This window comes from Haliotis cracherodii, unplaced genomic scaffold (genome assembly GCF_022045235.1).
Source record: "Haliotis cracherodii isolate W230 unplaced genomic scaffold, xgHalCrac1.p SCAF_20, whole genome shotgun sequence".
NCBI lineage: Eukaryota > Metazoa > Mollusca > Gastropoda > Lepetellida > Haliotidae > Haliotis > Haliotis cracherodii.
The window spans coordinates 13,967,430-13,980,540 of record NW_027266276.1 but is presented as its reverse complement, the minus strand read 5'-3'; the positions used below and the strand labels follow the sequence as shown (position 1 = coordinate 13,980,540).

Here is a 13,111-nt window from a genome sequence, read left to right as displayed (position 1 = left end):
GTAGGTTGGGATGTGGTGTAGACAGGTCCTGGCTGACTGTGTAGGTTAGGGTGTGGTGTAGACAGGACCTGGCTGATTGTGTAGGTTAGGGTGCGGTGTAGACAGGACCTGGCTGATTGTGTAGGTTAGGGTGTGGTGTAGACAGGTCCTGGCTGATTGTGTAGGTTAGGGTGTGGTGTAGACAGGTCAAGGCTGATTTTGTAGGTTAGGGTGTGGTGTAGACAGGTCCTGGCTGATTGTGTAGGTTGGGATGTGGTGTAGACAGGACCTGGCTGATTGTGTAGGTTAGGGTGTGGTGTAGACAGGTCCTGGCTGATTGTGTAGGTTAGGGTGTGGTGAAGACAGGTCAAGGCTGATTGTGTAGGTTAGGGTGTGGTGAAGACAGGTCAAGGCTAATTGTGTAGGTTAGGGTGTGGTGTAGACAGGTCAAGGCTGATTGTGTAGGTTAGGGTGTGGTGTAGACAGGACCTGGCTGATTGTGTAGGTTAGGGTGTGGTGTAGACAGGTCAAGGCTGATTGTGTAGGTTAGGGTGTGGTGTAGACAGGTCAAGGCTGTTTGTGTAGGTTAGGGTGTGGTGTAGACAGGTCAAGGCTGATTGTGTAGGTTAGGGTGTGGTGTAGACAGGTCAAGGCTGATTGTGTAGGTTAGGGTGTGGTGTAGACAGGTCAAGGCTGATTGTGTAGGTTAGGGTGTGGTGTAGACAGGTCAAGGCTGATTGTATAGGTTAGGGTGTGGTGTAGACAGGACCTGGCTGATTGTGTAGGTTAGGGTGTGGTGTAGACAGGACCTGGCTGATTGTGTAGGTTAGGGTGTGGTGTAGACAGGACCTGGCTGACTGTGTAGGTTAGGGTGTGGTGCAGACAGGTCATGGCTGATTGTGTAGGTTAGGGTGTGGTGTAGACAGGTCCTGGCTGACTGTGTAGGTTAGGGTGTGGTGTAGACAGGTCCTGGCTGACTGTGTAGGTTAGGGTGTGGTGTAGACAGGTCAAGGCTGACTGTGTAGGTTAGGGTGTGGTGTAGACAGGTCAAGGCTGACTGTGTAGGTTAGGGTGTGGTGTAGACAGGTCCTGGCTGTTTGTGTAGGTTAGGGTGTGGTGTAGACAGGTCAAGGCTGACTGTGTAGGTTAGGGTGTGGTGTAGACAGGTCCTGGCTGATTGTGTAGGTTACGGTGTGGTGTAGACAGGTCAAGGCTGACTGTGTAGGTTAGGGTGTGGTGTAGACAGGTCAAGGCTGACTGTGTAGGTTAGGGTGTGGTGTAGACAGGTCAAGGCTGACTGTGTAGGTTAGGGTGTGGTGTAGACAGGTCCTGGCTGACTGTGTAGGTTACGGTGTGGTGTAGACAGGCCTTGGCTTTTCATGAAAGCTTTCCCTTTCAATTTGTTTAAAAAAAGCAAGAGATGCATATTTGATCAGTTTTATTAAAAAAGTGTCATTATTAAAACTGTCAAGTGACGCATCAGAATCATAACAATCAACAGCTGTAGAGAGACATGATGCTGCCACCCTCAACTTGGACAAGTACAAATTATTACGCAGCTATAATACATCCATTATGTGTTAACAATATAAAACAAAAGTACCAGAGGTACAGAAGCTCACCTATAATCAGTGATATGTAAATCTTGCTATTTTGTCTTATAACTATGATGCATTACTTGGATACAATGAATGGACTTTGTCATTTTTCAAGTTCTCAGTATATGATAGGTGATATGTGATTTGTGCTAGGTTTTGAATGACCTCATGTGTTTTCTGAGCCAGTCTAAATGTGATTTGTGCTAGGTTTTGAATGACCTCATGTGTTTACTGAGCCAGTCTTAATGTGATTTGTGCTAGGTTTTGAATGACCTCATGTGTTTTCTGAGCCAGTCTTAATGTGATTTGAAATGACAAACAAACAAAATTATAAAAACAGATCATGATAAAACAAATCATTTCACAGGTCACAATCATAGGAAACAAACATGTAACATCTTAATCTTTCCAAAATATTTTTTCTAACAAAACTGACAATACATGTTCAGTTCAGTCAGAGCTCCAGATAGGTTGCATATTTGCATGGAATATGCAAAATAATTCTCAATAATCCAAATTATTGAAAGTTGATTGCATACAATCGTGAAAACTGTTCAAAACCCCCGACAATATAACAGCACTTTGTGTATATTTACATGTATTTCGTAACAGGGGTTTATTTACTGATTGGGTGCAGGCATCACACACACATGGTGGGTTACTGTGGTGAGTTATACACAAAAAGATGATATGTTTATTGTAAAGTAGACATATATACAGTGTTCAAAATAACCCCCTGCCCAAAAGTCCAAGACAGTCTATTTAGCTGACCGATGGTCAGTCTTTTTTAAAAGTTGCACGCCCGATGGTGGGGCTTTTTTGCATTCCCAAAATTACCTAAGCATTCTTGTTTTAATCTAATGTAAGATGAAAATTAACTGTAAATTTTTAACACAATATTGATGAATAAAATTTCAATGAGTTAAAGTTACTAAGTTGACAATCCACCAGTTTTGGGGTTATTTTCTGAGAACTGACATTAAACAGTACTATTCTTGTTTACCCTTTCATTACTTGGATAGTCTAAAGCATTCTGGATTGGCAACATTCTATCTGATCTGGTAACTTTGCAAAGTTGCCACTACGGTTGTCTGACTGTAGTTTTGGGAAATGTTATACACTGATATAGATCACTGCTATCATGGCTATGGCAACATGTTACAGAGTTGGTGCATCTCACAGGTACAAATTATAACCACCTGAAACAGCGTTTCAAGCAGAATGATTTGACATAAATGTCTAATAGACTGGACTCAAGCGAATATAAACATTGAAAGAAAGAAAACCATCAATACTGTTTATGATAAGAAGTGTGTAAATACTCCATGGCTACAAATACTATCTGAAGCTCAGGACCCTGTTCCACAAAGTGATCGTAACGCTACGACAGTCGTAAGTTTATGTTAAAGTATGGGAGTTAGGATCACCTTAGAGCTACGGTTGCTTTGTGAAACGGCCCCAGTTCAGTAGTCTGAAGGTTTATAATATATCTTACAACAATGCTTAGATGTAAAGTAAAATCAAAACTGTTTAAAAAATTTCCTAATTAAAACTATAAACTGTGACATAATTGGTCTTTTCACAACACAGACAAGGAGTATAGGAGAGTACAGGCAAGGTGTATATATTTTTGCCAGTTAAAGTATAGGAATACAACAGTCTGAGCTAATATATAAGACAGCTATGTGATAAATCCCCCAAAACAATGAAGAATGAGGTGAGGTGAGAAGGGGTTAACGATGCGTCCCACTTGTACTAGTCTGGGCTAAAGCTGATTTTATAGTGCTAGCCCACTGAAATACCATGCCGCCGTTTAACATGAATACCCCATTCAGACACAGTGTACTGACTCCGAGCTGACGAGTCCTTGTTTTAGCCCCTTAATGCCAAGTGCCAGGAAGGGTAACAACAAGTACTATCTTTTAACATCTTTTGGTATGACGCGGACAGGGATCGAACTCCGGACTTTCCGCTCTATCCCCAGACCACCACAAGTCATTTATTTCTTAACAATAAGACTGATCGTGACTGTGGTGAGCACTGAACATTGGTGAAAGCCCCAGCCCAGTGGATTCCTGCATCAAAGAACACAAGTCATCAACAGCCAAAGCAGACAGCAAATCAGCCCTCTAAGACCACCAGCAAGTACCTGTTGTTGTAAATGTTAATCTACCCGTGAAGATCCGCGGTAGAATAGGTCTTCAGCAACCCATGCTTGCCATAAAAGGCTACTATGCTTGTCGTAAAAGGCGACAAACGGGATCAGGTGGTCAGACTCGCTGACTTGGTTGATACATGTCATCGATCCCAATTACGCGGATCGATGCTCATGATGTCAATCACTGGATTGTCTGGTCCAGACTCGATTATTTACAGACCGCCGTCATATAGCTGGAATATTGCTGAGTGCGGCGTTAAACAAAAAAACAAAAACATAATGTTAATCTACAGCTTATCCCAAAATATCATGCATATAACTCTCATCTCTTCATCTCATTCTGCTTGTGTAAATGTCTACATCGAAATGTTGCTAAATACAATAATCAAAGTTGTTGACCACAAAGTTGTTTGATTTCTTGTTTACAGTCAAAGCATTAACATCACAATATGAAAGTGGGCTTTCCACATTTCAGGATATTGGGTGCATCTAATTACGGTAATAATTCAATCTCAACAAAATCAGATCCACTACAATACCTGTGTTTGAGATCTGACAACCTCTCCATAGGTCAAGTAAGGTGATCCGGACCAAACCCACTCTGGGAGAACTAGTGAGTGAGTTGGGTTTTAATGCTGCTTTGAATATTCCAGTTATATCACATCCTGCCAGCTTAATGGAGGAATTGATTCGGGTCTTAGACATTAACCACTTTGGTGAAACCCACGAACACGGGTATGGTGCTGACAAACCTAGAAACATAATTGGGACGAACCAGAATAGGTTCAATCATAGGTTTCTGATGTGCCCAAGGGACACAACTCTGTACAGTAACTTGCTGCACCTTAGACGACCATCCATGTCCCGCCATCTGAAGGATAGATTGGTAGGTTTTTCAGCTTGTCAAATATCAGCTTTCTAAAAAATTCAGCTTCATTTCTTTACCACCTCGCCTCGTTTCGATCTTAACAAAGGAAAACCTACAAAGAAAACGAACATTCCCTTGATTGTACACCCTCTTGGGTGTAGATGCCATGGTATATGACAGGGTGTATTGAATTACCACAATATCATAGCTCAGGCTTTAATATTTATCATTTGGAACTGCCCTTTTATGTTTAATTTTTGGATACTGTGATTCTCTTGCTCATACTGCCAGAGACACTGATTGGTTGATCGGAAAGCTAACCTGATGTGACCTAACATAAGGGGGTTGTCCAGTCCTAATGTAGAGAGACTTGTCATTTTAGAGCAAAAGATCTGATTTTAACGAGATTAGATTCTCACTCATCTTAGACTAATCTAAATGATACAACTTGAATTCACAGTAAAGAGTCAAGGGTTGTTTCAAGAAGCTCCAAAGACTGCTAATTATCACAACCTTGATTCCTTCTTGAACAGATTGAAAAGTGTCATTGTGATGGGGTTCCAGGAAGTCAATTCTAGGATTCACGTGTCCTGAAGGTGACCTTGGCATGACCTCAGGTCAACATGACCCCATGGTTATGGAGTGCTGACAGTGTGTGGTCAACCACTGTCTCTTGAGTTCCAGGAAGTCACTTCTAGCATTCACGTGTCCTGAAGGTGACCTTGGCATGACCTCAGGTCAACACGACCCTATGTTGATGCAGTGCCGACAGTGTGAGGTCAACCACTGTCTCTCGAGTTCCGGATGCATCAATATCTGTGCAAGCTGGGTTTCTCATTCTCTTGTAGGCTTCACACAACCTGCGTTTAGAAAAAGATATTATTACACATAAAGCATTTCTCAAGTACAAAAGGTGGTTTTCGAAATCTTGGTTCCATGATCAAAATAAATGGGATGAGCATAGTTGCTTGTGGACCAGACAATCCAGTGATTGATATCATGAGCAACGATCAATGCAACTGGGATACGATGACATGCATGAACCAAGTCAGTCAGCCTGACCATCCGATCCCCTTAGTCGCTCTTACGATAGATGTATTCTACCCAGGATCTTCACGCGTCTGTGCTATGATACAAGTATTGTATTGCTAGGTCATGTATTGATACAAAAAAATACAAATATATATAAAATAATGTGACACTGTAGCTCACCTAATATGTACCCAACATTTCAAACTGTCAACAGCCACTTAACAAAAGCTATTCAAAGACAGCATTTTCTGCACTAATATTCATGACAGGTAAGCTAAAATTTCATGTAATCTCATTAAATCAGATCTCTAACTTAGGGATTGAACCAAACCACAATTCCGCCATATTCTTGCACAGCTGCCACAGCTACCACAGCGCAATTGAAGATTGCATACATCTAACTGTTACACTTTCAACAGTTTCATCTGCATTAACGCTCTCATTTTCTCTGACACAAATAAAAAATGTCACATTGCTTTAATAAACTTTTCTATCATACCCTAAAATGTCAATAATAACTTACAAGACACTTTATTCATCAAAAGCTGTCAATTGAAACAGCGTGTTGCATACTCATGATACTCGCAACACTGCATGGAATCTGTCACTGTGCATAACCAATTCCTATATTGCTGTAAGGAGCTTTGCATCAGCTGACAATGGTGGAGTTTGCAACATTGTTGATCCCTGATTGGCAAAATGAGTGTTCCATCTTTACAACAAGAACACTTCAGTAACGTACAAAAATCTTATTTTGTTCAAACAGTGACCGAGATTGACGAGCCTGACCATTTCTCTGCATTTAGATCTGAGGCCATCTTCAGGAGGCTGTGTCAAGTGAACTTTCTATTTTCTAATGGGATAGGGTGGTCAGGCTCGCTGACTTGATTGATGCATGTCATCGATCCCAATAGCATGGATTGATGCTAATGATGTCAATCACTGGGTTGTCTGGTCCACACTCGATTATTTACAGATTGCTGTCATATAGCTGGAATATTGCTGAGCATTTTTGTTTACATTCAGAATGAGCCGATCAACTTATGTATATACAAAAAATATATATATACAAAAAAGAAAAAGCCAAAAAAAAGCTCTGAAACTACTGTTTCATCAACATAAGTTTTGGTGGGATTCCTTAAATCCTCTTCGATGATGGACTAGTCTTCTACGATGGCAAATGTCTAGTTTTCACGTATTGTATCGGGAATACAAGAAACAAAACTGGTTTGGCCTTACTAACCTTTGTCTGAACAAGGCATCAGTGTCAAGGCTCTGCTCTTCATAGGTCATGGCTCCTTCTCGGAAGTTCATCCTCTGTTTGCGAACATCCTCTGTTACGTTCAGGAACAAGACCACGGTTGGTCGAAGTAGGTCACATGGCCAGTTGTAGGTGATGTGACCTGGAGGGGGCTGATCACTCAAGGATGACTCATTGGCGATACCGTAGGCGGCCGTACTGTGCCAGAACCTGAAGTAGAAGAATTTACTGTAGCAAACAAAGGCTGAATAGACGAGAAATGTGAGTGAGTCAAAATAGTTTTATATTATTCCAGCAGTATCACAGTGGGAGACTCTTTAAGCATTATTCCAGCAATATCACAGTGGGAGAATCTCTTAGCATTATTCCAGCAATATCACAGAGGGAGACTCTCTTAGCATTATTCCAGCAATATCACAGTGGGAGACTCTTTAAGCATTATTCCAGCAATATCACAGTGGGAGAATCGCTTAGCATTATTCCAGCAATATCACAGTGCGAGACTGTTCAAGCATTATTCCAGTAAAATCACAGTGGGAGACTCTTTAAGCATTATTCCAGCAATATCACAGTGGGAGAATCGCTTAGCATTATTCCAGCAATATCACAGTGCGAGACTGTTCAAGCATTATTCCAGTAAAATCACAGTGGGAGACTCTTTAAGCATTATTCCAGCAATATCACAGTGGGAGAATCTCTTAGCATTATTCCAGCAATATCAAAGTGTGAGACTGTTCAAGCATTATTCCAGCAATATCACAGTGGGAGATTCTCTCAGCATTATTCCAGCAAAATCACAGAGCGAGACTCTTTAAGCATTATTCCAGCAATATCACAGAGGGAGACTCTCTCAGCATTATTCCAGCAATATTACAGAGGGAGACTCTCTTAGTGTTATTCCAGCAATATCACAGAGGGAGACTCTCTTAGCGTTATTCCAGCAGTATCACAGTGGGAGACTCACTTAGATTTATTCCAGCAATTTCATGGTTGGGGACTCCAAACATGGGCTTCTGACACTGTACCCACAAGGGAAGTCAAAATCTGTACTGTTGGCTGGACGACTCTTTAGCGACTAAGCTATCCCACTGCCCCAAGGCCCACTTGAGAAAAGATTCATACTGCACACATCATCCAGCATGTCCTACAATGTGCGTACTCTTTTTCTTTGGAACATGTGAGAGGTACCTTACATCTTCAATCTTCCTGAGCAGGGGAGCTAACCAACCGACCAACCATAAAAGTCCATTTGCCACCCTTGCCAAACTAGGCTGGAGTATCACTTGCTTGATAAACGTGTTAGGATCTACATCGAAACGTCGCACTAATTGTAATAAAGAAGTTGTTCATCCATAGAACTTTTCTTTCTTCATCACAGCAACTTCTACATGCCACTGAAAGAAGTTAGGCTGGAGTGTTTTGGCTGGACTAGAGAGAATAAGACATTATTAATTATATCATGACGTTTCATTTCAAATGAAATTTCCAGCCATCGGATATTCCATAAAACCTGCAAATCTAAAAACATGTAAGGTTTATCTCCTAACACGGTACCTATCCATTATGACAGCTTTTTGTTGACATTCCTCGGCAATCTGAACTGCCACAATGTAGTTCCCCAAGGAGTAATATGCTCTTCGGACAATTTCCGGCATAGCATCAAAGGATTTCCTGAGATGTTGAATACAAGGAGGTGGAGTGTAGTATCTCGCTGCTTGCATCTTGTGCTCCAGAGTCTCGGTCAGAGTTGTCTTCCCTTGAATGCAATGACAACAATATCAAATGAAAGATTTCAGGACAACAAAGCCTTGAGAATTTACATTTATACTACATAACTCACAATTCCAATGACCATAAAATAAAGGTCGCAAAATATTTAGTGAAAATCGGTTGACTACTCAAATGCCTTGGATGGTTTGACTAAAAGCAATTAATAAATATAAATATGCCTCAGGACTCACATATTTAAGTGGATGAAAATCTGTTATAATTCAAAACTGGTCTCCATAGGAGATATTGCTGTAGTAAAAAAGCACTATATTGCCCAGCAGACCATTGTGACGTTACCATGACGATGTCACGTTCGTATGAGTGAGTTGGGTATTACGCCGCTTTTAACAGTATTCCAGTTATATCACGGCGTGTCAGCTTAATGTGGGAGGAAAGCCCGAAGTGATGCAGGTCTTAGACGTTTACCACTTCGGTGAAACCCATGAGCACGGGTATGGTGCCTACAAACCTAGAAACATAATCGGGGCGAACCGGGATTCGAACCCACAATCATAGCTTTCTTGCGTGCCCAAGAGATGCAGCTCTGCACAGCGAATTGCGGCGCCTTAGACGCCTGGGACACCCCTGGCCCCTCACAATCATATGACATCACTCATCTCTCTGCTGCTGAAGCTGAGAGCAGTAATGATTACACTAAAGACTCTGCTGATACTGATTACAAACTGAAACTGTTGATGGATGATAAGTAGAATCTCAACCTTGTATCTTTTGATATCAAACATACTTGGCAAGCCTCGGAGTCTTTATTGACTTGTGTAGAAATATTTGATTGAGATTCTCTATATAATCCGTAGCCTTGAGGTAGAGTGTCCGCCTGGAGAGCAGAAGGTCCGGGGTTCAATCCCTGGTTGCGTCATACCAAAAGACGTTAAAAGATGGTACTTCTTGTTACCCTGTTTGGTGCTCGGCATTAAGGGGCTAAAACAAGCACTGGTCGGCTCGGGGTCAGTTTACTCAGTGGGGTATTCATGTTAAACTGCGGCATGGTATCTCAGTGGGCTAGCACTATAAAATCGGCATCAGTCCAGACTAGTACAAGCAGCCGCAGCCACACTCACACATGCATGCACGTCGCTATGTAAGTAGAATAATCTTGGGTACGACGTTAAGATCCAGGTCACCTCCCCTCACCTATTATAGTTACGGTAATTTATTGTGACTAATCCACGCCGTCAGGCATGGAGACACACGATCAACCAAGTCCTCACCACCAAATCGTGACAAATATTATCAAAAGATTCAACAAACAGGCATTAGACATGTACCTGTATCTTCTGTAGGCAAGAACGTCCAATAGACTTTTATCAAAGTCTTGTTTCCACCCTTTCCATATCAAGCCCACTTTCCTGTGCTAAATATGATTGGACTATCGCACATATTGATAGTCCAATCCGAGAATGTTTCACAAAATCATCATCCATGTCTGGTACACCTTCGTATGAAAGTGATTTACCGCTGTCTGTCTTTGTTGACATGTCTTTTTATCTCTTAAACTCCCAAATGATTGCTATGTTTTTATGTCATTGATGTTACTTGATTGACAAGGTTGTAGCAAATGGTAGTTGCCATTTTTGTGACTCTCTACGAAATAAGAACAGCGATCTGTTTGGATATCGCAATTTCGTGATCTACACAAGGTGGTGCCAGGGTCGAGCCAAGAAAAGTAGCCTTGATGTGGCTTGAAGAAACGCTACTGGACACGCTTGCCTCGGGAAGATGATATACCTGTAGCATCCATGCCTTCCACCACAACAAAAGGATGCTTTAACTGAGACTGCAGTGATTCAATGTTGACGCTCCCAGGAAGTTCTTTGTTTCCAATTGACAATAGCTCCCGAACTTCCGGCATATCCGACACCTGGAAACACATTATCACATGTCAACAAATAAACATAGGGATTTATCTACATGATCTAGACTTCCTCAGAGGCTGATATTTGGCCCTAAGTCAATGTCAGTAAAAATTCCAAAATAGAAAATACAAACATTGCATTCATGTTAGTAAATTTATAAATAATGTTATGGCTTTACCAAGGATACTTGTGTTTCACTGATAACGGCACCAATAAAGAGGAAGAATCTTTAAATGCTTACATAACTTCAAAACTTCAATTTGAACACATATAACAATATTTTCCAAATTTTCCTGCTGAGGGCACTTCGGTTTGGAATCCCAAATAACTCCCTGCATACTGGAATTGACTATGGCCGTGATTTCAGTGTGATTGAAAATTGTGTAGATTTCTACACTGTTACACTGGTCAATTGTTTCATCTGCATTGACACTCTCAAAGGAAAATGTCATATTGCTTGAATGAAATAATCTACTGTGCTAAAAAGTCAATAAAAACTTAAACGATGGCTTAATCAAAACAGCACGTTGCATACTCGCAACACTGCATGTGATCTCCCACTGAGCATAACTGATTCCTATATCACTGCATGGAGCTTTACCTCAGCGAGGTGTGCAACATTGTTGATCCCCACTTGGCACAACACGTGCTTTCCTTTACAACACAAACACTTTGCCAACACACGCAAATGTCATTATGTTCAAACAGTGATCTAAAACACCAGTTATTAAAACATATTTTTTTGTTACTTAAATCCGACCCGAAATCAAGCAAAAATAACAATCACGGGTTTATAATTTTTTGTTTCTTTGATCAGATTAGTTTGAGATTGCAGACGAACAGAAAATCACCCTACTTCCCCCTCACATATTAACTAGACTCTATACCAATTACATGATAGTTAAAATGAAATAGAAATTCAAATTGCCAAACAAGGAAAACAATTAAGCAGCAGGGGTAAGAGTGGCATCATGGCAGTCATAACTTGTTTGTTAACGGTCAGTCTGTTGCAAGTTCAACTCCAAGCTTGATTGTAGCCAGTGAGTGAGTGAGTATGGTTTTACGCTGCTTTTAGCAATATTCTAGCAACATCACGGCGGGGGACACCAGAAATGGGCTTCACACATTGTACCCATGTCGGAAACCGAACCAGGGTCTTCTGCGTGACGAGTGAATGCTTTAACCACAAGGCTACCCGACCGCCCGGTTGTAGCCACCTATCACACTGGGGCGTTTTGACTGGTGGCTGCGATAGTATAGAGAGCTCCGCTAAAGGGATATGCCAGTGAGGAGCTTGTACCAAAACATATGATCTTAGGTTTGAATCCCCAATTTGCCCTGATTATGAACCTGGGTTTGTCTGCACCACACCCATGGTCGTGGTCACCAATATGTTAATACTTACTCTGGCTAAAATATCCATTGTTCTTTCAAAACTGTGAAACACAGGGCTGCACGATGGGGTGTTGAACATGGGTGGAATCTTGTATTCATTTGTGCTGGCATGTTTTGGACAGTAAAGACGAAAATGTGAACCTTTTACATCTGATGCATCAGACTCTAGTATCTTCCGCTCAAAAACGTTTGTCTCATCTCTTTGAACAAATGTAGAGACAAGCACATCGTCAGGGATCGTCATGTTTAAGAGAGGTGGGACTGTTGACGTTGTATTCTTTTTGGAGCAAACAAATAAGCACCTTTTGAGATGCTCACCGTCGAGGTCTTGGGAGTTTCTGCTGCCACAAGCGACAGTGCTGTCAAGCCGCGTGCCGAAGGCAAGATGGTGAGCGCCAGAGTCGATCGACCGCTTCAGTCTGTAGAGAGTAATACATGACTGTATATACCCTGTGAGAGCATCGGAACATTCCAAACCAGTTGGTTCGGCCACAAAGAGTGTGTTTTCTGTAATTGTGCCGGGAAGACAGGACGACACTTGGTTTCTCAGTTCCTGATATTCTGAAGCACTTCCCTTGTCAGTATTTTCAGTTTGTATGAAATAAACGGGTTTGTCCGCAAATGATATGTAGTAAGTCATATTGTCCACGCTTCGACGATCAAGCTTTGACTTTGCGAACAGATTAAGACATCTGCTTGCTTTTTGAGACGCCCGCCAGAAATTCGTAAATACGCTCATCGACATATAAGGGGAGGTCACTCCCGTTCGTGGAACACAGCTCTATTTGCAAGCCTGGAAAGAAAAAGTGGGTCTTTCCAGGAAGTTGCACACTTTCAGTTTCGTGCATTTGTGATGAAACCTTTTGCAACAATTACATATTTTGTTGTTGCGTTACATGTACAATTGTTCTAATTCATTCTGATTAATAAAACCAGAGGGTCTTGTGGAATGACCTGCACATTCATACTAACAGTTCACCTAAATGCACCACAAAGTGTCACGTGTACCTGCCAGCTAGTTTTTACACATTACATGAATGTCTTTTCAGTATATGTTATCAATAGTTAATGGTGTCCTCTTTGCGTTTAGCCACGACAATATTTGCAACAACATTGATCGATAATCTACTTTCAAACTCGTAGCAGCATTACATCACCATATATATATACCTGTTG

The 13,111-nt window shown here is 41.4% G+C and overlaps 1 protein-coding gene across 1 annotated transcript; it reads right to left on the bottom strand.

The window, feature by feature from the left end:
* Positions 1-1,436: 1,436 nt before the first annotated feature.
* Positions 1,437-12,854, bottom strand: LOC139470340 (UMP-CMP kinase 2, mitochondrial-like). Its single transcript, XM_071252717.1, has 5 exons — positions 11,946-12,854; positions 10,413-10,545; positions 8,451-8,652; positions 6,879-7,106; positions 1,437-5,463 (listed from the first exon to the last, which is right to left on the bottom strand). The coding sequence occupies exons 1-5, from the start codon at positions 12,678-12,680 to the stop codon at positions 5,337-5,339; spliced, it is 1,425 nt and encodes a 474-aa protein (XP_071108818.1). The 5' UTR covers positions 12,681-12,854; the 3' UTR covers positions 1,437-5,336.
* Between the last annotated feature and the right edge of the window lie 257 nt (positions 12,855-13,111).

Excerpts from the sequence above, each read along its gene's own strand:
- LOC139470340 (XM_071252717.1), bottom strand. The coding sequence starts at position 12,680 with ATGTCGATGAGCGTATTTACGAATTTCTGGCGGGCGTCTCAAAAAGCA. Across the intron at positions 7,107-8,450 it reads AAAGCTGTCATAATGGATAG|GTTCTGGCACAGTACGGCCG; the intron begins GTACCGTGTTAG and ends CTTCTACTTCAG. Across the intron at positions 5,464-6,878 it reads GATGCCTTGTTCAGACAAAG|GTTGTGTGAAGCCTACAAGA; the intron begins GTTAGTAAGGCC and ends TTCTAAACGCAG.